Source organism: Thamnophis elegans, chromosome 2 (genome assembly GCF_009769535.1).
Source record: "Thamnophis elegans isolate rThaEle1 chromosome 2, rThaEle1.pri, whole genome shotgun sequence".
Classification (NCBI taxonomy): domain Eukaryota; kingdom Metazoa; phylum Chordata; class Lepidosauria; order Squamata; family Colubridae; genus Thamnophis; species Thamnophis elegans.
The window spans coordinates 101,937,501-101,962,277 of record NC_045542.1 but is presented as its reverse complement, the minus strand read 5'-3'; the positions used below and the strand labels follow the sequence as shown (position 1 = coordinate 101,962,277).

Below are 24,777 nucleotides of genomic sequence, written 5' to 3'. Positions count from 1 at the left end.
GACTTGCCTTGCGGACACCACATCTGTGACCATAATTTGTTCTGCTAACCCCAAAAAGAAGGCAGATTCATTGTAAAGAGGATGAAATATTATACAATAATGTTGCCTTCTGTTCTAGCCTTAAATCTGGCCTAACCTCAGGCTTCTTCCACAGAATGGGAGGGGAAAAAATGAAGAAACAAAAGAGACTGACCTGAGTGTCCGCCACATCTTGTACTCCAATATGAGAGATGAGTGAATCAATGCTGTCCTGGCCAAAACCCAAGGAACCCCTGTAATTCACTGTATAGAAAAAATAAAGCACAAGAGTCAAGGGCAACCTCCAGTGCTTTCCAGGTTTTGAGCAGCTTCCAAGAAAGGCACCTGGCTATCAGGCACTTTTCAAAAATTAAGCATTTCTATAGTAAAAAAAACCTGATGTATAGAATGTGAAGCTGCTAATGAGAAGTACCAGCTACTGTGCTGTTATTGGTCTCCCATGACTTCGTTCTGATGTCATTCTGCTGCAGTGGTGGGTTCTTACCAGTTCAGCCCGGTTTGGCTGACTACGTAGTAACTCGGCCTGCCACGCCCCTGAACCGGTTCTATCCTCGGTGGCGTCATCTTGATTTTTGTTTCTACGCATACCCGGAACAATCTTCATTGCAAAAATTTAATTTTTCCCCCTTTTCTAACATTGTGCGCATGCACAGACCTTCTTATGTGCACCTAATTGCGCAAAACATTTTGCACGCACAAGTTTTTTTGCATGCCGAACCGGCAGTAATGCCGGCAGGAATCCACCTCTGCTCTGTTGCTGTGGTTTTAGTTGTAAAGGGAGTAAGTAACTAGCTCAAATATTTCAATAAGTCATTCTCTTTTTTGTTAAAACAGTTCCCTGCATAGTTTTAATTCTAAAACTCGCATGAGCATTGCTTACAAAGACTGTAAGTCACGGTTTGATCTCCACTGATAAATCAAAGTTCTATGTACTATGAAACTGTTTTTCTGGATACTGTGATTTAATAACTAACGAAACAATAGGTTTCCTCTCAAGTGAGCTACATATGCATGAAGAATATGCATTGAAAATAATGGCTCACTCCATTCCCAGAGCAAAGCTGGGGCCATGAGTTTTGCTCAGTAGAGATTTAATCTATTCCGTTGTTCTTGCTGAAGCAATACTGCAATGGGAATGTTTTCATTAAAGAAAGAGCAGACATTATACTCCTGAAACTGTATGATGAAAGTTGATACCATCTCAATAAAAGGGTGAGGAGGCAGCAATATTCTGGATGTGCATTTCATGGAGGATATATTCTCACACTGGAAGGAAGTGAATTGGTATTGTAAGATCTTGCATCTAAGCTCATTTGATGCTGCTGTCTTGTAACAGCCTCTTCTTCTGGGAAGTGTGCTGCAAATAATTTCTTATTCAATTTCTACTCTTCCTGGTAGTTTTGCCTCTTTTCTTGGTAATCTGATTCAAACTAGCAGAAGTTATTTTATAGAAAAATGAATGAGGAAGTGAAAATGTCCTCCCAAGGAATCACAAGTTTCCTCTCTAGAAAAATCTACCCTTTTCATTTAATTATCTGAAGCACATAGGATCATTTCACAAGTACAGGTAATCCTCACTTAACAAGGTATTTGGAACCGAAATTGCCACTGTTAAGCAACATAGTTGTAAAGTGTGACATCATGTAACTGCGTCCTTTAGCAATGGCAGTTCTAGCAGCCCCCCGTTATCGTCATCAAGCAAATTACTGTGGGTCTTTAAGCAAGGACCTGGTGTGACCATATCTTCCAACTTTCTGCCGGCTTCCCCATTGACTGCTTGTTGGCACCTTGCAGAGGTCGCATTTGGTGATCTCATGACTGCAGGACATTGTGAGGTTGGAAATCTGGACCAGTTGCTGCAATCGCCAGAAATCCGAGGACTGGTTATAAGAACCACTCTTTCAGGACCATAATAATTTCAAATGGTTGCTGAACAAGTGGACATTAACTGAGGTAATCAACTGTAGTATGCAATGTCTCTTTGGACAAAACCTTAGAAAGGCAAAGAAAATTAAATGTGGGAATCCTGGGCCACTCACCCATAAGCACAGCAAAACCCAGCCGGCAGAGACCTGCCATAGTTGGACGCCAGCAAGCATCAAAAACTGAATGTGGACCACCTGGAAAGAAAATGATAGATATACAGAAATGGACTGATTTTAGAAAAGTGATCTGAGAATCCAAAATGCTCTAACATCACTCTTCTTCGTAAGTAAGAAAACAGATATCTAGATTTGAAGAAGAAAAAGGGAACAAGCAGAAGCTGGAAATCCTGATCAACAAATTACACTTAGTTTCTTGGAAATGTGGCTCAACTCATTAAAGCAGCAAACTGCAGCTCTATGTAATAAATAACCTTTGCCCCTTAAAATTTCAAGGAACCCCAAATGAAGCAAGAAAATAGGACTAATTTTTAGCACATACAATAGCTTACTCAAGCCAAAAAGAAGAATGGATGTGACTTACCATGTGGAGAAACCACAAGGGGAAAATGGCCTTCTTCTCCTTGCTTGCTTCCCCGAGGAATCAGCAATATGGCTTCAAATGACTGGTCAGCTATAAGAAAGGTCCAAAGTGAGCTTTTGAAGGTCATCTTTCAAACTTCACTGACCAAGGGAAATCAACCTATTAAGAACCTATCGGTTCCTGAAAAAAGGAGACGCTAGCGTCACGACAACATGACGTGTAATCTTGGAGCTCCAGGATCGCAGTTGATACTTTTTTCGCTGGACGGTCATTTTGGACCTAAACTGTCCCGCAGAGACAGTGACAGGGAAGAGTATGCCCTGCTGATCTCTGGGACATTGCAAAATCCCTGATTGATCCAGGAGAACCTCTTCTTGCCAGAGATAGAAGCGCAGCCACTGAAGCTGCTGAAGTTGGTACAGCTCCAGAACGGGAGAAAAGCAGAAAGAGAAAGTGTGCCGTTTGGTGAGGAAATTTTATTATTAGACAAGAGACTACCCCAAAATCAAAGTTAAATTAAATTTGAAAACAGAAGAAAGTAAGCGGCAAAATTAAGCTATGTTAGACAGTGTGTTATCCTTATTTTTTAAAATCTTTTTTCATGGATTCAAATGTTTCCTATTTTTTAAACTGAATGGATTAGTTTTTCTTCTTCTACTTTTATTTCTTTTTATATATCAATGGATTAAGAATTTTTTCCCCTTTATTTTTACAATGCTGGACTGGATGGTTTTTTTTCTCCATTTAAGAAGTTTTTCTTTTCTCTGTAAGTTTGGATTATAAAGAAGATATTAAAAGGAATACAAAGAGGTCTGTAACAATAGAAGGAAAGGAAGTAACACTGCCACCTGGAGACTGGAAATATTGTTTTTTTTTCTTCCCTTTGATCATTTGTTTTACACTTCAAGGTCTCTCAGCTTGTTCACTGTGAGTGATAGCGGGAAGAGCATGGTTTGGTTATACAAGTGCTCTTCGGGAGCTCTTTCAATAGCTGGAGTGGAAAGAGGAGAGACCTTGACTTTGAAAGATTATAAATGAACTCACTTCACATCTAACAAAAAGCTTTGAATGTTATAGTGGCAGTGTTTACAAATTAGAAAATGGCGCAACGAGAAAAAGAAACCTTAACATTGCAAATGATTATGTTTGAAATTCAAAAGATCTTAGCAGTAACAGAAAAAATTGAGAAGAGATTGGAGAATATAGTATGCAGCACAGAAAAATTTGATGGAAAAATTGAGGATGTTTATCAAATGGAAAAAGTGGACGACAGCGTTCTAAAAATTGAAGAAAAGAATAATCAAAGAAACAAGAAAACTGTTGATATTGATAGTAAACTGAGCCTGGGTGGAAATGAAAAGAGTGAAATATGGAAAGGTGAGATAGATGGACTGGAACTCTATTTCAGACTTCAAAGTACAGAAGAAGAAAAGAGAAAAATTGATGGAAGTAAGGAGAGAAACTTTATCAGAAGCACGAGTGATAACTAGATAAGCTGTTTGAAGAAGCAAATGGAGGGTTTCAAGTTTACATAAGAAATGAAATGAACAATAACTTGCAAAGAGAAGTCTATATAAGACTTAACAAGAAATTAATCAGACTGCTAATGCTACCAATGGCAAGAGACATAAGACTGCACTATTACTGGGAAGACACAGGTTGATGTAATGAAAGCTGATAATAAAAGTTAAATAAAATTTAGTTAAATTTAGAGTATTATGTATAAAATGAAGTAATAATGGTTATAGTTAAATAAATGATTGATAATGATAATAATGCATATATATGTATTGGTTTGTTAAGAGGAAATTCTATATAAATTGCAAATGGAGACTATGAAAGGAAGTTTAGAAATTAAACATAATCAAATTTTTATTTAGAACATGTTATAAAGATGCAATTTTATTGTAGGATGTTGGGAGGAGTTAATGGAATGCCATTATGTGTTTTTGCTCTAAATTGGAATATTTCATATAAAAGGATGTAAAAACAATTACAGTCAAATGAAGGCCAAAGTATGATGAAAGCAATGTATAGAAATACCGCATACTTGATTTAAAATATGTGATTCGATATGAATTATAGATGATGACTGTAGAAGGGACGCACAGAAGTTTTTGTAACCAACCATCACACTTTCTACAATTTGTAATGGAAGATGGTTTTGTGTTTTTTGTTTTTGTCTGTGTTCATTTAAAAAATAAAAAAAAATCTTCAAAAAAAAAAAAAAAAGAACCTATCAGTTCCTCTTGTACACATCCAAAAGTACAAGACATACTGCCACATTATGCAGAACCAAGACATTTTGCTCCTGGTCTAGAAAATCTATATCCCAATTATATAACACAAATAAATATCCTAAAAATTGTTTCCTTCCAACAATATATGTATTATGTATGTGTAGACTTTTGGGAGCAGGCATCAGAATTTCATAGTGTGCCCACAGGAAAAAAAAATTACAGTAAAGGTTATTTTATATCTTATCTTATAGCAATTTCATAAACAAGTCTATGTAACTTTCTTGAAAGCAAAACTGAAATGCCATTCCTTTCTCCCATGATGTTTTTTTTCGACCCAAATCTAGCCTATGGACCTTCTGAAAGTTTAATTCAAGTATTAACCTGGTATAGCTCTACATAACTTTTTGTGACCAGCACTGTCATTTATTTGCAGAAATCTCAGAGTAGGATGCTTTAGATCAAAAGTCCCCTGAATATGTAGTGGTATTAAAAATGGCCTTCAGTCCACAATGTAGATCAAAATGTGTGTGTGTGTGTGTGTGTGTGTGTTCTATCGCTTCTCAAATTATATGTGTTATAAGTAGATTTACTTGTCAACTATAAATTGAAACATTTTGGATAATAGAACATGAATACCAGCTGAAATACATGAGCATGAAATACCAGAAATACTAACACCTAGCCCTGAAAGCAAAGTGTATGAATAAAAGGAGAAAACTCCAGACTGTTTTGATTTTCCAATCTCACTAGAGCTCTGGAATTTCCTGATGGCCTCCCATCCAGCTTTTTGAGTTTGGCTAAGGTTGCTTAAATGTTGCCATCTAGCCAGCTGTATTCCAAATGTTTTACCAAAGGAATTCAGTTTGTTACAAATCAATTATTAATGCCTTAGAACTTCTCTATTTTATATAGCACGCAACAGGTTTCCATGGAAGTCTCTTGTCCTATCCTTAAGTTGGGAAATAAAATGAGAGCAATTCCTTTCAATTAAGCAGCACAAGGGGCTGAGAATCGAGATGCATGCAATACTTATTTTACTCTCTTCGTTCTGATTTGGATTCTTCCAGCGCTCAAGAACAATGAGTCCGGTCTCATCTTTATGCCAAAAGCAGATAAAAAGTTTATTTTTGGCTAAAGGATATTACTCTTCTGCAGAACTGTTATTATCACCCCCATAAATTTAGCATACTATGTCCAGGAACCAAGTCTAGCTCCATCCAAGATCACTAAATGCAAAGCCCACAATATATTCTAGACAACTAGCTAAGCAAGTGAGATAGTCGTATGTCTAGAAGGAAGCTCTGTAGACCTGCTTCCTTACTGTATGGGCTGCCCTTCTCAGACAAAGCAGGATCCACTGTGAGGATTTTCCATTCCATGTCAGGTAGTGCAGAAGATTCCTCCACACTGATCCACTGCAGCTTCAGCTCACTCCCTGCTGGGGGGAGCACACCCACTTTCTATAAAGCAGATATAATATGCTGTTACTAGAAGCACTACCTTGAATAGTATAGTGTCACACAATCTCTTAGCATTATATGTGGCCTGATGGGAGCTAGTTTTGTCCTCATATTTGTAAGAATGTATATTTTTATTGCAAATTCTAAGGGACTAAGCCAGGGGTGGGTTCTTGCTAGCATAACTACCGGTTCTGCGCATGTGCGCATTTGCAACTAAAAAGATCTGCGTATGCACACATTAAAAAAGGAAAAAAAATACAAAGAAGATTGTTCTGCGCATGCACAGAATAGAAAATCAAGATGGCACTGCCGAGGATAGAACCGGTTCAGGTGCGTGTCCAGCCAAGTTACTACGTACTCGGCCGAACTGGTAGGAACCCACTCTGCACTAAGCTCATTAGTTTTCCTCTTAAATATAATGCCTAATTAGGATATCAGATCATTGATTCGAGGTGGCTTCGAAAGCAGCTTATGCTTTTTGCGGCTTGCTGGTTTGAATCTGATTTCAGAAATCACAGTGATGATTGGAGGCCTGCTTCAAAAGTGGCTGTAGGAAAACGATGACTTAATGAAGCTGAACCAAAAAAAAAAGCAAGCCACTCAAAATGGTGCTTTGTCCACTGCTGAAACAATTGCCGCTTTAATTATGATTTGCACAACTCATGATTTGGCAGCATGTCTGTTGCAGACCTCCATTTTGAGAACAGATTTTCTAGGGCACCAGAGCTTGGATTAAGAAGTATTCAGGTGACTGTATGTTGATGTACAAAATGTAAACATATGAACGTCCAAACTGATTTTTTTAGGGGAAGGAGGATTAGTTGAAGTCTTCTAGAGATTAATTAAGGAAGAAGACAACCAAAAATGTCTCATGCAAGTACAGTATATCGGGAAAAGTACATTAATGATGATAGCTCACCAAAGTCTCTTAATTGCCATGGTAATGGGGAAATGGAAGCCCTAAAGCAACCCTTATCTTGATCTGCACAGGAAATTTCTTACCAGACTTGGAGGGCAATTGGGAGATGAACAGCTCACCACTAGCAGATCCTGCTGAACTCCTAGTAGAGTCCAGCTACCTTCTGATGTGCCTAGGCAAAGTATCAAGGATGTTATTTCAGATTTATCTTGGTTATCTTGATTCATGACCCAATGCATGAAAGTTTCTTGTCAAAGACCATTGTGAGAAAGGAAGTGGGGGAAATCTAATTCTGCGAGGAAAATACCATAATCTTGATATTTGCTTCTTTAGAAACAAATGGGAAAAAAAACACAACCTGCTGGACATATAGAAAAATGGTATGAAGCTTTTAAAAAGAAAAGGCCTCTAGGGTAAAAGAACTGTTGGCTTCACTGAAATGTAGATTTAATCAAAGAGTAAGCACAAGGCAGCAAAAATTTGCCCTCCTTTGAGATGAGCATGTTTGTCATGTCAAAACTGACTTGAATACACGCGCGCACACACAATTTAAGATTATATTGTACCTGATGTAATAGAGTTCACACTTCCTGATTTGGTATCCACAACTAACACTTCCTGCAAAAGATAGAATAGAATATCAGCGTTGGAAGGAGCCTTGGAGGTCTTCTAGCCCAACCCCCTGCTTAGGCAGGAAACGCTGTACCATTTCAGACAAATGGTTACCTAATCTCTTCTTAAAAACTTGCAGTGTTGGAACATTCACAACTTTTGGAGGCTGGTTGTTCCACTGATTACTTGTTCTAACTGTAAGGAAATGTCTTCTTAGATGGTTAAAAGATTATGCCTATGGACTTAGTTGATAAATGTATGGATAATGTACTGGTGAAGAACACTTCCCCCACATTCTTTCTCAACATAAATTACAAGGCTGATGGGTTTACCCAAGATTTAATAAATTTTATATTGAGCCCTAATCTTTCAGTCCTAACTTCTTTTTAAATTTCAACAGACAGAAGCTTTCTTCTAAGAGTCTCTGTAATCCACAGGACTCATCATCTTAGATGAAAATAATGGATTGCATATTTGTCAAGTTCCTTGTAAAACAATGGCTACAGGTTATAGGAATTCAATTTTTTGTTGAGCTAGAAAACTAATCATCCTTCTGATCTACTTCCTGAGAGTTACGCTACTCCAACTCCCTAAGTCAGAATGCAAACATTAAGATGATTGTTGTAAAAACCAATTGTTCTTCACCACATAAATTTCACTGTCCTATCACTTCTTTCTCTTTGGCTTCTCCGCAGGGTAGTGCCTGGTGGGAACAGATACAGCCCCTGTTGTTAGATCTCTTTTTTCCAACATGAAGTATTTTCTGCTGGCATCAACCTACCTTTCTACTCCTCTGAGATGTGCTAAGTAAGACTCTTTGATTATCAGAGGCCCAGCAAAGCATGGACAGTGCTCCTGAGTAAATCCCATAAAAACCTTTAAAAAAAAAAAGTTTGTGGAGATATTTCACACCAGAGATACAGTATAAGAAAAAATCTAGCGTTCACTAAAATATTCCTCTTTTTCAGACTACAAAAACAACTCTTAAGTGCCTAAATGAGTCCATGTGGCAATGACAATACATAAAATGGAGAAATGGAGGGTAATCACAAAACGTTATTCAAATTTGGGGTATATATTCTCTGAAATGGGGACTTACCAGTTGTGGAAGTTCTGACTATGTCCACTACTGTATAGGAGGACTTCGTTTGCCAGTTGAGCTAAGCAGGAGAGAAGATTGCATACTGAGCATTTTCCTAACTCTTAGATTTCAGTATTAGTTTCATAATGGTAATCAGTGATGACATTCAGTAGATACGAGAGCAAGAGGTATTGATTGTATGTGCCCTTATATTTTTTTAGCTTGCTTTTCATTCCAGACTGAAATATAATAAAAGTCACCGAGCAATTTCAAGTGACTGAAAATGTTCTGTACTAGCTAGCTAAGATATCATCATTTACTTTTCTAACTATAACTGATCAATGGCAATGGTCTAGGAAGTCAGTCTTTCAGATGTTAGGCCTTATATTTCATAGTTTCTAGTACACCGGGCAACACTGCTTCTGACTGAAAATATTGGGAATTTTTTATGGTGGAGTCATACATCATGCCAAGTGATAAATGTGATGGTTGTAGGTTAGTGTATTCAGCGAGCCCAGTCTTTTTAAACAGTTCTTTATGGCTTAGTAGGATGTTTGAATCCAATTAGTTTTGGCTTATTAAAAATCTTTTGAGAATAAACCTTTATTTGGGAGGGAGACAGTACTGGACCACTGAGAAATCCTCTTTTTTCCCATCTTTGAGAGATGAAAGCCCTGAAAGTTTAGGAGTGGAAATAGCATGCAGGGGCTGATTATTATTTCCGAGGGAAAAGAATTTTGGAACAGAAAGGATGAACTGATGTTCCTTTGACTTGTTCTCAGTTGACAGGGATAGACAACATACTTTCAGGCACTCACCAACTGTAGCTTCAAGCAGTGACGATGAGACCCAAACACTGGTCCCTCCAAGTATAACAGGTGAGTTTGGTCAGGGCTGAGCCGGGGAGAAGAGACAGACTGATCATCTGAAGTCAATAGTTCTGCAACCAGAATGGGGTGCAAAGTTGAGGATGGAGTTGTGTCTTAAGACAACTGCGTATATGACAATAAGAAAGGTTATTTAATCTCATTTTGCTGCAACAATTGACCAAAGACCAAGTGATAACATTACCAGAACATTACCAGAGCCATTCCAACAATTAACATTTATATTGACCTTCTGAAACTATTGCCTATACTTTGTTCTTCCAAAGTTCCTTCTGAGAATTTATTTCTTGATGGTTTTCAAATAGAAAACATTTCAGCTCAATGGCTAGAGATACTATATGAACTTTGAAAAGCCCAACTATGCTTGTTCAAAGTTCAGACATCAGAAAAATGAGAATTCCCTGAATTCCACTCAAAATATGAGACTATTAGAAACAGTATCCTTACATTGCAGAATCCCAGTATTTGACATGACATTGGGGGTAATCAAAAACACAAGAAGGCATTATGTTTTTCCTTTGGTGTCCTAAAGAAAGAAAAGCAGTACTTTTCTTCTTTATACAGTTACAAAAAATACAAAACACCTGACCCACATTTGTATATTTCATGTAGTTCTCAACTTACAACTATTCATTTATTTAAGAAAATTTAGGTGGCCACTCAACTCACTCTCAATGATTTTAGATGGCTTACAAAGATACGAACTCAATATAAAAAGAATAAAAAAGCAATAAATCCCCACTTCCTGGTGACAACAATCAAATGAGCCATTTGATGGGCTCCATCCCATTCTGGGACCCCAGGCCAATTGGCAAAACCAAGTCTTCAGGGTGTTGCGAAAGTGTGTCAAGATACCAATCTTATTTCCACAGGGATGATACTTCATAGGGAGGGAGCTACCACAGAGAAGGTCCTTTTCCTTGGCTGTGCTAGACTGACTTCCTTAAGACAGGGGACTTGTAGCATTCCCTGCCTCCCCAGGCTGGTGGGTCAGATAGATGTGACCCGGAAAGGACAGACCTTCATCTATCTTGGTCCCAAGCCATGTAAGGTTTTGAAGGTGACAACCAACACCTTGAATTGGATCCAGAAGCAAATTGGCAGCCAATGCAGTTTCTGCAGAAAATGACACACATGCACTTCTACCACGAGGGCCGCTGCATTTTGAATCAAATGAAACATCTGGATTCTTCTTTTCAATTATATTGCCATGTAAAGTGCATTGCAATAGTCAAGACAAGAGATGGATACGGCCTGGGTGACTATGAGCAGGGATTGTTGGTCTAGGAAAGTGCATCACTGGTGCATAAATCGTAGTTGTGCAAAGGGTGTCCTGGCCACGATTGCCACCTGCTCCTTGAGAAAGAGTCGTGAGTCCAGGAGAACCCCAGATTATGCACCGTGTCTATCTGGATCAGTGCCATCCCATCCAAGACCAAAGATGACACTGAATCCATGGGCCAAAGAGCCCCAAACCAGAGCCATTCCATCTTACCAGGGTTCACTTAAGCCCACTGTTCCCCATCCAGCCCTTAAGAGCCTCCAAGCACTGCGAGAGGGAGGTCAAGGCATTGCTTAACTCACTATGGGTTGAGACATACAGCTGGGTGTCATTAGAATATTGATGCTATCTCAGGCCATGGTGGTAGACGATCTCACCCAGAGGCTTCATGTAGATGTTAAACAGAAGCAGAGAAAGTACCGAGCCCTGCAGGACCCAGCAAAGCAGGAGTTGAGACTGGACTTCTTGCTGCCTGAAGACAACATTTGGAGTCTGTCTATTATAGTCATAAGATGTAATGAAGCCCTTTAATAACCCCCATCTTCTCAATCATTTAATGGACATGTGGGTTGTTAAATAGAGCATGGGGTGCCTCAATAGTTGGAGAAGCCTTGGAGGCACAGCGCAGACCCAGCCGCACCTTCCCCAGGCATCTCTCACCCACTAAGCACCCAGTGCTCTGTTCTCTATCATTCACGGTCCCCCAGGCTTTGGCCTGCTCCCAAACAGGCAACTCAGTCACGCAACAGAGCCTGTCCATAAAAGCAACTGGCACACAGAGACAGTTTACAGCTTGTAGGCTGAGACCTATTTCCCATCCAGCCACCCAAGGGACTTGTAGTATTCAGCCTGCTTCTCAGCCCAGCCTCACCCAACTTACCTTTTCGTTTTTTGCAGAGGAGCCCGGCTGATGGGATGGGATGCAATGCAAACAAAACTCAGCTTCCTTACAGAGGCTGCTGGTCTTACGGCAACCTTATGCTATTCTCTAAGCAAACAGTACTTCTCACAAGATTGTAGAAAGATCAGTATTTTAAGAAGGCTCCGTTTTTGGGGCTGGCTGCTTCTGTTGATCGGTTTAGGTTCCTTTGTGTGGCTGAGTGGCCAGCTTGGGAGAAGGCAAAGAACTGGGGGACCCAGTGGGATGGGGGGGGTGTTTCAGTGTTCCTGCAGTTGAAATTGGGTTGTAAGTACCTTTCTGGGGGAGTCTGAGGTAACTTTGAATGGTCGCTAAGCAATTGGTCATACATCAAGGACTATCTGTATACAACATATAGTCAATTTGTGGCAGATTCTGGGAAGCAGAACATTTTCTCTGGTCTGCAAGTGTTTGAAGAAACTCCTTCACTTTTAGGACACTTAAGATAATCTCTGAGATGACTTACCACAGCTATTTTCAGACAGATCGAAGAGAAATAGAGCTGACCTATAACAGGGAGAGGGGACAGGTGAAGATTCACCTGAAGGAACCATTTTTCACCACCAACCCAGACATCATGCCAGACTGAGGGGGAATTCTCTGTGTTACAATAAGATTCAATATTCACAATCTTTACTTAAAAGAAAGAGGTATAGCAATAATGATTTGGAAGCTTAAAATCTCCTTTTCAGTAGGAAATACTCATATTTGCTAATGGTAATAGAACTTATGAATTAAGCAACCTAAGGGATGATGCTTTATGCAATTTCTTGGAAATGTGGACTGGCAGCAGGCCTTGGCTATCCTGTTTAAGGAAAGGCAGATATTAAGTTGGGTTTGGCCCCCCTATGTTTTCTTTTAAAACCGACTGACATTTCCATATAGGGCATGGGTGTCAAAGTTGCACCGCCATATTGCCATCATGTGATGTTTCACGACATTTTCCCCCTTCGTGGAGTTGGGGTGGGCGTGGCCTGCAGATGACACATCTGGCCCGTGGGCCGCCACTTTGACACAACTGATATAGGGGAATTTCAGAAATCATTACTGATCTCAGAATTGAATAAAAACCTGTTGAGTTTTTCAAAGCAATTATTCATGTTGGCCCACTAAAACTACATTCATAATATCTCTTATGAACCCGTGAGATCTCACTTACCTTCTATTGGAGCAGGCATATAATCCCAACCTGAATGGCTCATGCCACCAGCCGACAAATATTATTCCCTTGTCACCTGGGGACCACAGGGCCTGGCCAGGGAAGCAAAACCAAAGTATTAGCATGTGAGATTTTGAGCACTAAGTGCTAAACTATGTTATGTCCCACAATCTTCCTCCATAATCTGAAGGATGCTGCGCAGGAGATCTGATTCTTCAAAAAGATCATCTACTAGGAATTGATCCAATCCTTGGAACTGCTATTTGGTAGTAACTCTCCAATTACTCTCTCCCTCTGTTAGAAATTCTTGGGAGGAAATAATCCTGCAAATACATTTTTTTCCCAACAGATTCCTGCTGCCATTCCGTGTTTCAGCTAAACTTGCATGAAAGGCCAAGACACCATCCAGCAGTGAAAACAGTAGCAATACAGTTGAACTGAGCACAGTATAAATGTCAGACTAAGTACTGAATAACAGTGTTCAAACAGTGTTTCAAGCTGTTTTAAAGGAAATGCAATTACATGGCTTCAGGCTTCTAACTTCCTACTAAAAATCTAAGCCAATTAAATTTCCTCCTATTTTTTTCCCTTTAAAGGAAAAGCTGGAAGAAAACAGAATGAATGGTTTTAAAAATCATGCTAGTACTATGCCTCATAAATAGAATTTTACACAATTTCAAACAATGTAGATTTACATTTTATTTCCAAAATTTCTGATTCCCCCCCCCATTTTTTTCCTGACCACAAATGTTTTATGATTGATAGAGTTAAGAATGATCCATCTGGAAGTAGCAGCATAGGGGGGGGGGGAGGTTGAGTTAATATGACAACATCTTGCCCCAGATTAACAAATACATTTATAAGAAATATTTTCTATCTAATGCAAAGTTATCCTTGCATACTCATAGCATCTGTTATGAGGTCACTGAATATTACCTATTCAAAGTATGCAAGTAATGTATAGAAACTGCATTTACAAAAGAGGCAAACACATCAAGGGCCATGTTAAAGTTCAACTGAACAGAACATTTTCCAAAACTCACCTTAGCCTCCCATCCTGAATAAATATGTTTTATATATGCTTCTGCAAACAAAAATACCCAATGTAATGCTTCTTAAGTGGAGACCTGAGGTATTGTTTTTGTCCTCTTCCCAATTTAACTTACCAGGCTGCATTATACTAACCTGTCCAGGGGAGAGGTGCCCTGGGATGTCTTGTAGCACTGAAACCTCAGTGGTTTCAATATTCAACACACATAATACAGGAGCACTTTTGTCACCCAGTGCCTCTCCCCAGTTGTCATTGTACACAAACCGCTCATTCTAGAATGTAATCAAATAAATAAGTATTTTAGAGAGCTATGTATCTGCATTCTTTCACAAGATAGACCGAATATAAATACTACTACAATTGTGTAAGGATTGAACGGTGACATCACCATTGCCTGGGGGCCTATCGAAGTGGTACCCATCTATCTATTTGTCACCTACTTTCGAACTGCTAGGTCAATAGGAGCTGGAGCATGTGACAGGAGCTTACCCCATCTCATGATAACAACTGGGTCTCAAACATGGACCTGCCGATTGTCAGCCCAGTGTCCTATCCTCATGAGCATTCCTTTTATTGAATATAAATTACAGCCCCCTCCCCCATGAGGCTTGTTGAATCACACTAGTAAGTCTGAGTAGTGATAACATTTGAAATCTAAAATTTGCAAACTGTTTGCTAGGAACTGAACACAATGATACAATGCAATTATGAATTTTGTACAGAGCTTATATTTGCCTAGAGGTAAATATAAATTCAACATGCAATGGGCCAAAAGTAAGGATTTATTATGTCCTCTTTACAGTAAACAGTACTTTGATCAAACCATGCATGACTTGGAAGCTGCAACTGGGAACAAAGTACAGGGGTAATATTGCTAAGCAGGTCAACCTATCTGCTGCCTATTTTGAAGTTGCTGCATTGCTTGACATAGTTCAGTTATTTGAATAAATACAAAGAAAGGAAAAACTCTATGGCTTTCTTTATTTACCTCCTGTCCTTCAGTAAATTCCTCCTGAGAGAAAAAATGCTGTTTTGGAGAGTGCTTTCTTTCTGCAACATACACAATCTGCGTTTCTGAGCTGGACCAAGCAAAGCATCGAAACTGCTCTGTGGTAGGACAGAAACAGGAAATAACATGTATAGGTAGAGTACAAGTTTGCAGAATCACCTGACCAAACTAAAAAGGCTAGCTGAACTTACATGCTGATTGTAAACTGTGGGTCACAGGTTGCCTGAATGGGTATGTTTTCTAAAGCCACTAAAGGGAATGAACTTTTGACTCCTAGTTCATATATTATATTTAAGTCCTAATGTGGTTTGTTTAATTTGCCCTTAGCTGATCTAACCACTGTGGCTTGTGAATCAAGGATTGTGCATTAACACAATGTATAAATTTAGGCAGTAAAATGAACAAATTATGGCTTACCATACTGTGTGATCGTTTACTGTAATCCACTTCACAATTTTAAAATTGAGAAGTATGGTAGAAGCAATACACAGTATACTTATCAAAACAACAGGATCCAAATGATCATTTTGTTGTTTATTGGTAGAGTGAGTTATTGGACTTTGGGGGGGGGGGAATAGCCCAGAATAAAGTTTCCAGGATTATATATAGGTTACAAGCATTTAAAATGGATTATGTGCATTATGCCCTTTAGAAGGCAATTACATAGGCAACTATTTATCAACACCACTGGAGATAAGAAATTAGCTGAGATTGGAATATTTTTTAATGACTAGATACAAAGTTCGACTTATTTCTTTGTCATGGCAGGAACTGTTGTGATAATAGTATGTTTCAATTGTCACTTGTCCTTGAGGTATCAGATCTTCTTGGTTACCTGCATCAAAAGGGTACCCACTTTTGCTGTGTTTAGCACTACTTTATAGAATTTTAAGCATTTTAGGTTGATTTGAAGCTAAAGCATGTGATTAAACCAAGTTACAGCTACCACTTATCACAAAGGGATTTTTCTCAGATTGCAAGTGCATTTGCTTTACATACTAGAAATGTTTTTCCAAGGAAATAGTATATAATGATGTTTCAAATAAAGCAAGTACCTAGAACAATTAGAACAATAATTAGGTAAATAGAACAATTCCAAATGATAACAGTTCTTACTATCATTAAAAGATTACGGTTGTTTCACTTAATTCTAGTATATTGTTGATAAAGACAAAGGGTAACCAAGGTTGAAAATTACCATGCTCTTATACAACTATTGTAATTTATGTTATATTGTGACTTTTATGAGAAAAAGTCTGCTTCAACAAACAGACAATTTTGCGCAAATGTTTCGTGCATGTCTTATTTTAAAGAACTCGGGATTTTGTTAACTGAAGGTAGCATGTTCAGTAAAGTCAGAGAAGAAATCTCAAGTACAATAGCTTGGCTTTTGCGGGCTTACATTCCAAACTGTGGTTTATAACATTAAAGTTGTAAATATAATCATAGGGCCAGTCTATCTTTTGGTGATAAAAACACTGTTGACATTTCTTTTTAATTAGAGTTTCACCATTCCATTTTTTAAAGAAGCAGCTGCTACTTCTCAACTACTGCTTTATTTCTTTGACACTAGCAATAATAATATTGAATATATATTTTCTGTGGCTACAGGAAAAGAAGGGTCCTGTGTAAGGAACTTATGGATAAAGTAATAAATTACTGAATGAAAATTGGTGTTTAATGAGGAGACTGGAATGGAGTAATTTGAGAAAGGAGAGAACCTTTGAGAAAGTTATTAAATATTTGGAATTGAGCAGTAGAAGACAAATTTGAAAGTAAACTATGTATTTACCTGTAATTGATAAAATGTATAAAATTTTACTGGAATTTGAAGTAGAACAAGTGAAAGACTGTATGATAAAATGTACTAAGAACACTGGACACAATATACATACAGTGAGAAAATATGTGGTTAAATGAACTAAGATTTACATTTTGTTATAATCTAAAAATATTATTTTATAAAATGATGTACCATTGACATATAACTCTAGGAAAATTGTCTAAACTATATAAAGCTACTTCAAATTTATGTTAAAAATGTGGCCAATGAACGATGATTTCATTGTGTCTGGTAGATTTCTAAAAAAGACAGAAATTTTTGTGCTGAAATATATATGATGATACAAAAAATGTAAAGGTCAACATTCAATCAAAACCAGAGCTTTTCTTTCTTTCTTGGACTAATGGATAGTCTATTAGAAAATAGCCTTGGAAGTTTAAAAAAAATATAATTACTGATAGGAGACTAGACTCTTAAATATCCACAACAAAAGAATAGTTGGTGAAGATGAACTAGCAGAGATGGGAAAATTAAGTTGTTTGATTGGAGGATGAGCAATACTATATTTATCAGTGACTGGAAACCGACAGCTGACAGAGACAAGGTTGCTTTCACCAGTGGCTGACCATTCAACCCTGGGTAACCTGTTTCACTTCTAGGCACCCCACCTTCTGGACTAGGGATTGGCCTGAAGCTCTAGAGAAATTCCAAAAGCTTAACTGACCCCAAGCAACCTTCTATAATTTATCAACCATCTATTGATCCTCCCTGACTTTTATTGGCCCCCTTTCGATCTTCAGACATTTATCAATCCCTTGGATAGTCTCATTGACTCTTGGGGATCAATACTGACCACTTTGGGGAACCCTGGCCTAGACCTATACTTGCTGTTAAAAAAAATTAACCTCCATAGTCAAGGACACTTGTGTTTCACAAAACATAGTACTGCAGCCTGATTAACACAACCAATTTGACAAAGCAACAAGAAAGTATGGGTGATATTCATGGCAGGATGTCACCCAACATCTGCCACCAAGATTTGAAAGCCTGCAATCTCCAGGCTGCAATAGCCAGCAAAGCTCTTTACAAAGACCACCATCTGCAGAAAAGGCAAGAAAAAAGAAAGTATATAATACTAGACAGCTAGGAGAACTTCATTCTGGCACTGGGAAAGGGAGGTTAGTAGGAAGAAGGCGCATGATCAAGGGCTATGTTGGTAGAGTGCAGAGCTCACAGGGCTGAGGAAGCACCATCGCTAAGCCTGCAGAGAGCAGCATGCGGCCAAGCCTACTGTTACTGCCCTTACCATCTGTGTACACTTTGCCATGTTTATCCAGCGCTGTGAGATTGATATTTCTTACCCTCCCACTGTTGCTCCAAACCTGCTGGGACACAGAAATCAGTACAGGGCAAAATCTGCCACCACACACTGAGGCCAAAGAATCAACAGGCTCATCAGAATTCCTCTTCCTTGTTCTTCTGTTACAACTGTTACAACTTTGAATTATGAGGAGCTCCGAGGAAACAAAGGATGACTGTGAATTACACAGAGCTACTTTCTCTATTAAGATCTGTAACTCTAGGTCTCTTGGGTAGAACAATTACAATTCATAGTGGGACAAGCATGATTTATATGCCCAGCACATTACTGCAAAGGGCCAGTTTCCATATGTATTTGACCCTAGCTATGCTAACTCCTTTTACAAATGTCTTTAGATCTAAGTCCAGCACCTAAAGTATAAGGTTTAACGAACAAATATTTTATTTGTCCTTATTGATTCTCCTGAGTCCGTATCTTACTTTTATGTTGTAGCTAAGGCTGCCATATCTGTATCAGTCAGTTTCAGCATGCAGCATTTTCAGTGCTATTTTTGCTCTCTTTAGAGGTAAGGAGAAACAGTCGTGAATAGCATATACTTTACCTCCAGGACCTCCTGTTTCTGCCCCGATTCCAAATAATGGGTGAGAATAGCTTTATATTTCCCAGTAGGAGACATTCCAATCAGCAGCCTATATTACAAGAGAAAAGGGGGCGCAGCATAAGCAGGAGAGCCAACTTGGAAGCAATTTACAAGAAAAACCTAGAGGTAAGTTTATTTATTTCTAACTACTTCAGGGATCCACAGGGAAGAGAATTCAAAACTGCAGTGGTTAGACTGAGCATTGAAGTATACTTCAGCTGACTGCTAGCTGCAGTTCGGCAGTTCAAATCTCATCAGACTCAAGGTTGACTCAGTCTTCCATCCTTCCGAGGTGGGAGGACCCAGATTGTTGGGGGCAATAGGCTGACTCTGTAAACCACTTAGAGAGGGCTGTAAAAGCACTATAGGTAAGTCTAAGTACTATTGCTATTGATGCCTATGCAATCCTACTGCCCCTACTAACTCTGGCCAAAGAATTTCAGGTAGCTGTGGAAGCCTTTTGCCCTCAACCTGAATGAAGTATAATCAGTAGGAATTGGACCGGTGCAACATGAAACTAAGTGTGCATGCAGCTAATGGCAGGGAGAAATAAGACCTTGGAACTCTTTATCACCCATCTTCAAGATTAAGGAAAGTTAATTATCCGTACTGCAGTAACTATTCTACTGCATACCTGGTTAAGCATAAACTAAATGGTGGCCAAGGTATTTTAGGGACTGCCTTACTTCCACTGTTTCTATTCACCCCATGAAATCAGGTAGGAGGAGAATAATCTGGGTATTTTTAGTCTTTATCAGCTAACCAGAGTGGCATTTGTGAGATGGGTGATCATATATATTGATTTAAATCAGTGGTAGTCAACCTGGTCCCTACCGCCCACTAGTGGGCGTTCCAGCTTTCATGATGGGCGGTAGGGGTTTGCTGTAACTCTGCTTTATAAATTTTACAAAGTAAAGTTACTTCCCTACTTTATAAATCACCATTACTGTGGAACCGGAGGGCGGTTAGAAAATTTTACTACTAACAGAGATACAAAAGTGGGCGGTAGGTATAAAAAGGTTGACTACCCCTCATTTAAATAAAATAAGCTGGGTAAAAACTTCTAAAGCCTGACATTTACATGAGGAAACATAGATATTTTACGTACTGATTGTGAACCTCAGCTGGCATACCAACGGGAGTAACAGAAACAATTTCTCTGCCATCGTGGTGAAGGATATACTGGCGACTGAACCTCAGTTTCTGATGGCGCTCCAGATCTGTGTGGCGCCACTCTGCAGAAAAGGAGAAAGTTGAGTGAGAAAGCTGATGCTTGCCCAGGTCTTTGGTATATAATATCGTTGTCTTTGAAATGACTAATATTTTACACTTCAATTTTTGGGGAGGTTAAAATTTATATTTAAAACGTAATGTGATAGCCTACTTAGAAATACCGTGTTTCCCCGAAAATATGACAGGGTCTTATTTTCTTTTGACCCCTGAATTAAGCACTTGGCCTTATTTTTGGGGAGGTCTTATTATTTTTGATGTGCAGGAGGTGGTGAGTGTGGTCACCTCATGGCTGCTGCTGCTGTATTTCAATATTTTTGGGGGAGGGATTATTTTCACGCATGTGCTCAAAAGCTCGATTGGACTTATTATCCGGTGAACTCTTATTTTCAGGGAAACAAGGTATGACATAGTTTTGACTGATGCTGTGCCACCAAATCAGTGTTGACTCAGTGAACACATCAATGGGACGAGTTCCCTTCCCCCCCTTGAATTGTGTGACTGTTGATTGTCTTTTTAAATTCTCTTTGTATTTCGTTTGTTATATTACCTTCTTGTTTTACACCCACCCCCCTTTTGGGTTTGTTAGCCGCCCTGAGTTCCTCAGGGAATAGGGCGGCATATAAATGCAATAAACCTTAAACCTTAAACCTTCTCCAGAAGGTGCTGTCCCCAAACAGGTCTTCCAATGGTGTGTCAGTTGACACTACAATTTGACCTTTATTAGATACCTTTTCTCTTTTGATATCTCTCATAACTCAAATGGAAGAGAGAAGCAAGTCAGGCTAGTCTGATATTGTTCTTCTATGAGCTGTCAGGCAATTGCTCTTGTTGTCTTGGTTGTGGTAGAAGTTCAGACAAGAAGCTATACTGTTCCATATTTAACAAGCTTTGATCAGAACTCTAAAACTCAATTTCTTTAGAGCCTGGAGCATTTAGACTTAAACACATACTTAAGGAAATGAACAGTAAAGTGATTATGTGCCATCTAGTCATTTTTTGTCTTCCAATGATTACGTAGATAGATCTTTTCCATGAAGGTTTATCCTTAACCTGGTCTATCAAGTCTCCCACAATGCACTCATTGCCACTATAACTGAACCCACCCATTGCTTATTGTCTGCTTCTTCTCTTTCCTTCCACCTTTCCAGAAAGCTGGGTCTTTGCATATATAATCCTAAATAGGATAATTTGAGCATGATCATTTGTGCCTCCAGTAAGAACTCTGGGCTGATTTGTTCTGTTTGATCCATTAGTTTTTTTTCTTGGCTGCCCATGGTATTCTTCTGCAACACCAAAGTTCAAGGGGATCAGTATTCTTCCTAACCTGCTTCTTTAAAGTCCAATTTTTCATAGATGTCACAGTCTGCACAATTCTGAACTCTGTAGGTATACACGTTTTAGCACTTATCTTTTCCAAGACCTTCATGGCTGCAGTACCAAATGCTAACCTGTAGTCTACTTTTTGACTGATTGTTCCTTTGACAGTTGAGCTTAAAAGGCAGAAGCTCTCTACTACCACTTTGATACTTTCAATTGTCAATTGTAGGACTGTTATTCCACCTGTTGGCATTAGTTTGCTCTTCTTTATATTGAATTTTAATGCCATTATTTCACTGTGCTCTTTTACTTTTAATGTTGGGACTTGTAGATTGAAGCTAGCAGGGTTATTAGTGGATTTGTCAAAACAAAATTAACACTGGAAATATGCCTAATTTTATTTTAGTATTCAATTGCACTCAGAATTCCACCCCCTCTAAGACTCCATCATCCCCAATCACAATGTACAGAAGACTAAACAAAGTTTCTCCAATTGGTACACTATACATCAGTTTGTGCCAGCCCATTTCCCCATGTTTGCAAAATGCAAAAAGTACTTCAAACGCTACCTCATTTGTGGGTAGTTCAAGAAGCTGGCAAACCAAGAGAACTTGAAAGTAACCCTGTTGCCTTCCTAACATAAACTACAGATAGTCCTTGACTTATGGCCACAATTGAGCCCACAATTTCTAAAAGTTGCTAGGTGAGACATTTATTAAGTGAATTCTGCCCCAATGTAGACCTTTCTCACTGCTGTTAAGTGAATCACTGCAATTGTTAAGTTAAATGAATCTGGCTTCCCCATTGAGATTGCTTGCCAGAAGGTTGCTAAAGGTGATCACATGACCCTGGGGACATTGCAATCCAATCATAAAAATGAATCAGTTGCAGAGTCTCTCAGTTTTGATCATGTGACCATGGGGATGCTGCAATGAAAAATGGTCATACATCACATTTCCCCCCAGGTGCCGTTATGACTTTGAACGGCCACTAAACGAATTGCTGTAATTCGAGGGACACCCTGTACTCTGAGGGCCAGGACCGGCTGAAACGGGGATTCCAGGGAAGTGGCTCACCCGTGTAGAGGGGCAGGCACTTGGCGCCACGGGCAACAACCTCGGGTCCGATGCTGGCATAAGTCACCGACGGAAAGCGGCTGACTTCTTGGTAGACGGTCCCGATTCGGCCGGACAGCTGGAGAGAGAGCGATAGAGAGCAAGCGAGTGACCAAGGCAGCAGCGATGAGTTGAGGGCGCCTCCTTAGGAGCCGCTTCCCCGTTTCTTCTTCGCCATCCGGGGACGCAGCGGGGCCAGTTCTGCCTCCCTCCCTCCCTCCCTTCCCTTTACACTCCTAGCCTCAAAGTCGCCCTACCGCTTCTCTCGCGTTTTCCGAGCTTCGCGCCATCCTCTTCCCCCGCCGCCCGAAAACCTGCCCGAGCCCCGGCAGAGCAAAAAGCAGGTGCGGATATTAGGTGCGTCCGCTCAGCTTCGGAAAGGCCGACGCTGCAGTAGAACAGCGGGCGCGAGATAAGGAATAGCCGCGGTGATTGGCTCGGCCGGATGACAAAAGGCGGGACCAGCCTCGTCTCGCCCGTCTTCCTCACAGCCCGGCGGGGGGCAGAAGCTTCGGCTTCGGCTTCCGGCGCTTCAAGCCCCTGAGAAGGCTGCGCGTGGCTTTCCCCCCTCCGGTGTTTCTTCTTCTCCTGCTGGCGTCCAACTTAAAACGCCCAAACCCGGTTTATTTTGCTTCCCGGGCTCATTCAGGCAATCCGCCTATCAGCTGTCAAAACAGCAAAACGTGGGGATAGGGAAGGGGGCGCGCCGGGCTTGACAGGCGAAGGGAAGGCGGACAGGAAAAGCAGAGTTATTTTCGGCTGGCGGGTATATAGTAGCATGAAATGCTATGTATATATGTATCATGTTATGATGCTCCAGTGTCATGCGAACCTAAAAAGCTGAAGCGGAATGAATTGACTGCGGGACGAAGCGGCGGTGTGCAAGCACGCAATGTAGTTTTTGCCAGAGTAGGGAAAATAAATAAGTAAAGTAGGCATGCTAACAACAACAAAAAGAAACCCTAAGGAGTAGGGCCACCATAAATGATGAAAAACCAGCATTTATTCTACTAAGGAAATTGAACTTTTTTTTTTTTTGCTTTTCCTCTTTGAGCTGATTTTCATGCCAGCTGCTTACAGATGAATACTAGCCAGGTTACAAGAATCAGGTATTATCACAGTATCAGAATAAGCTTTTATTCCCCCCTTTGTCTTTTTCACCCAGTTATCCCTTCCTCTTGTGTCTTCCTAGGCAAAGATTCTCTGGATTCATTTATAAAAGCAGTTCAAATGTTTTTTTTCTGGCAGAAGAGAAAGACTTTCAACATTGAGGCTAGAGGCTAAATTCCCTTATGGGGAATATAACCTGTTTATATTCTATTATAAAGAATATAAACATGCATATCCTTTATCCATGCTAATTATTTGATCAAAAGAAACTGTTGTGGCCGGTCAGCCGCTGGTCCCTCCAGAAGCTGAATCAAAGGAGGCAGCGGCTTGGGAGTCAGGGGCAGCATCAAGGCAATCTGAAAGCTCCGAGGGAGAAGAGGGAATGGAGCTGTCAGAGACAGAGGTGAGTGTGGGCCATTCATCAGCCCTCAGATGGAGAGTCAACACTCACCATATCTGGACGTAGCTGATGAGGAAGAGGAGGAAGAGCTGAGTCCAGTGAGTGCCTGGCGTGTGGATGTGCAGGAGGCAGAGGAGAGGAGAGCAGTGGAAATCTATGGACTGATCCTTGGGATGGAAGAGCCACTGCTGCTAGCGAAGCCCCACCCTAGCTCTAGGGATAAAAGGCAGGGGGCAGAGATGAATAGGTGTGGCAGACTACTACTGGACAGACTTGTTAGTCTGCTGTGAAAGAGACTTTTGCTGGGGCTGCTGGGACTCCTAATAAAGCAATCATTGATTTAACTACAGAGGGTTTGTCGTGTTTGGGAGCCAGGTCAGAACAGAATCCTTGTGTATCTGTGCATTTGAATACAGTAGTTGACTTACATCCAGATGCTTAGTGAGCATTTGAATTTACAATGGTGGTCCCCCAAAAGTACTTATGACCGAATTCTGAAGTTCACTCATATACACGCATACCAGACACAGGACTATGTTAGACACTTGGAAAACAGTCTGCATTTATGGCCATTTTCAGCATCCTATGGTCACATGACTGCATTTTAGGATGTTTTTGCTGAAAACCAAGATTTATTTTGTTTTCATCAAAAATGGCCCTTAGTGAACAATGTGTTTACTACTACTGAGTTCACGTAATGACCATTGCAAAAAAAAAAAAAAGCCATAAAACCA

At 39.9% G+C, this 24,777-nt stretch overlaps 1 protein-coding gene across 2 annotated transcripts in view; it reads right to left on the bottom strand.

Moving 5' to 3' along the window:
* Window positions 1-22,966, bottom strand: part of LOC116503800 (acylamino-acid-releasing enzyme-like) — a 29,162-nt gene extending 6,196 nt beyond the window's left edge. Inside the window, exons 1-18 of one of the 2 annotated variants that reach the window (XM_032210428.1) lie at window positions 22,791-22,966; window positions 22,495-22,612; window positions 19,977-20,103; window positions 18,830-18,917; window positions 18,214-18,289; window positions 15,104-15,222; window positions 14,250-14,387; window positions 13,065-13,156; window positions 12,372-12,412; window positions 9,636-9,757; window positions 8,836-8,896; window positions 8,518-8,612; window positions 7,691-7,742; window positions 7,208-7,296; window positions 6,055-6,205; window positions 2,506-2,595; window positions 2,079-2,159; window positions 194-282 (exon numbers count right to left, since the gene is read on the bottom strand). In XM_032210428.1, the coding sequence (XP_032066319.1) occupies window positions 194-282; window positions 2,079-2,159; window positions 2,506-2,595; window positions 6,055-6,205; window positions 7,208-7,296; window positions 7,691-7,742; window positions 8,518-8,612; window positions 8,836-8,896; window positions 9,636-9,757; window positions 12,372-12,412; window positions 13,065-13,156; window positions 14,250-14,387; window positions 15,104-15,222; window positions 18,214-18,289; window positions 18,830-18,917; window positions 19,977-20,103; window positions 22,495-22,612; window positions 22,791-22,823 (1,662 nt within the window). In that variant the 5' untranslated portion in view covers window positions 22,824-22,966. The remainder of the gene's footprint in view (window positions 1-193; window positions 283-2,078; window positions 2,160-2,505; window positions 2,596-6,054; window positions 6,206-7,207; window positions 7,297-7,690; window positions 7,743-8,517; window positions 8,613-8,835; window positions 8,897-9,635; window positions 9,758-12,371; window positions 12,413-13,064; window positions 13,157-14,249; window positions 14,388-15,103; window positions 15,223-18,213; window positions 18,290-18,829; window positions 18,918-19,976; window positions 20,104-22,494; window positions 22,613-22,790) is intronic. The other variant, XM_032210429.1, reaches the window with a different exon arrangement.
* Between the last annotated feature and the right edge of the window lie 1,811 nt (window positions 22,967-24,777).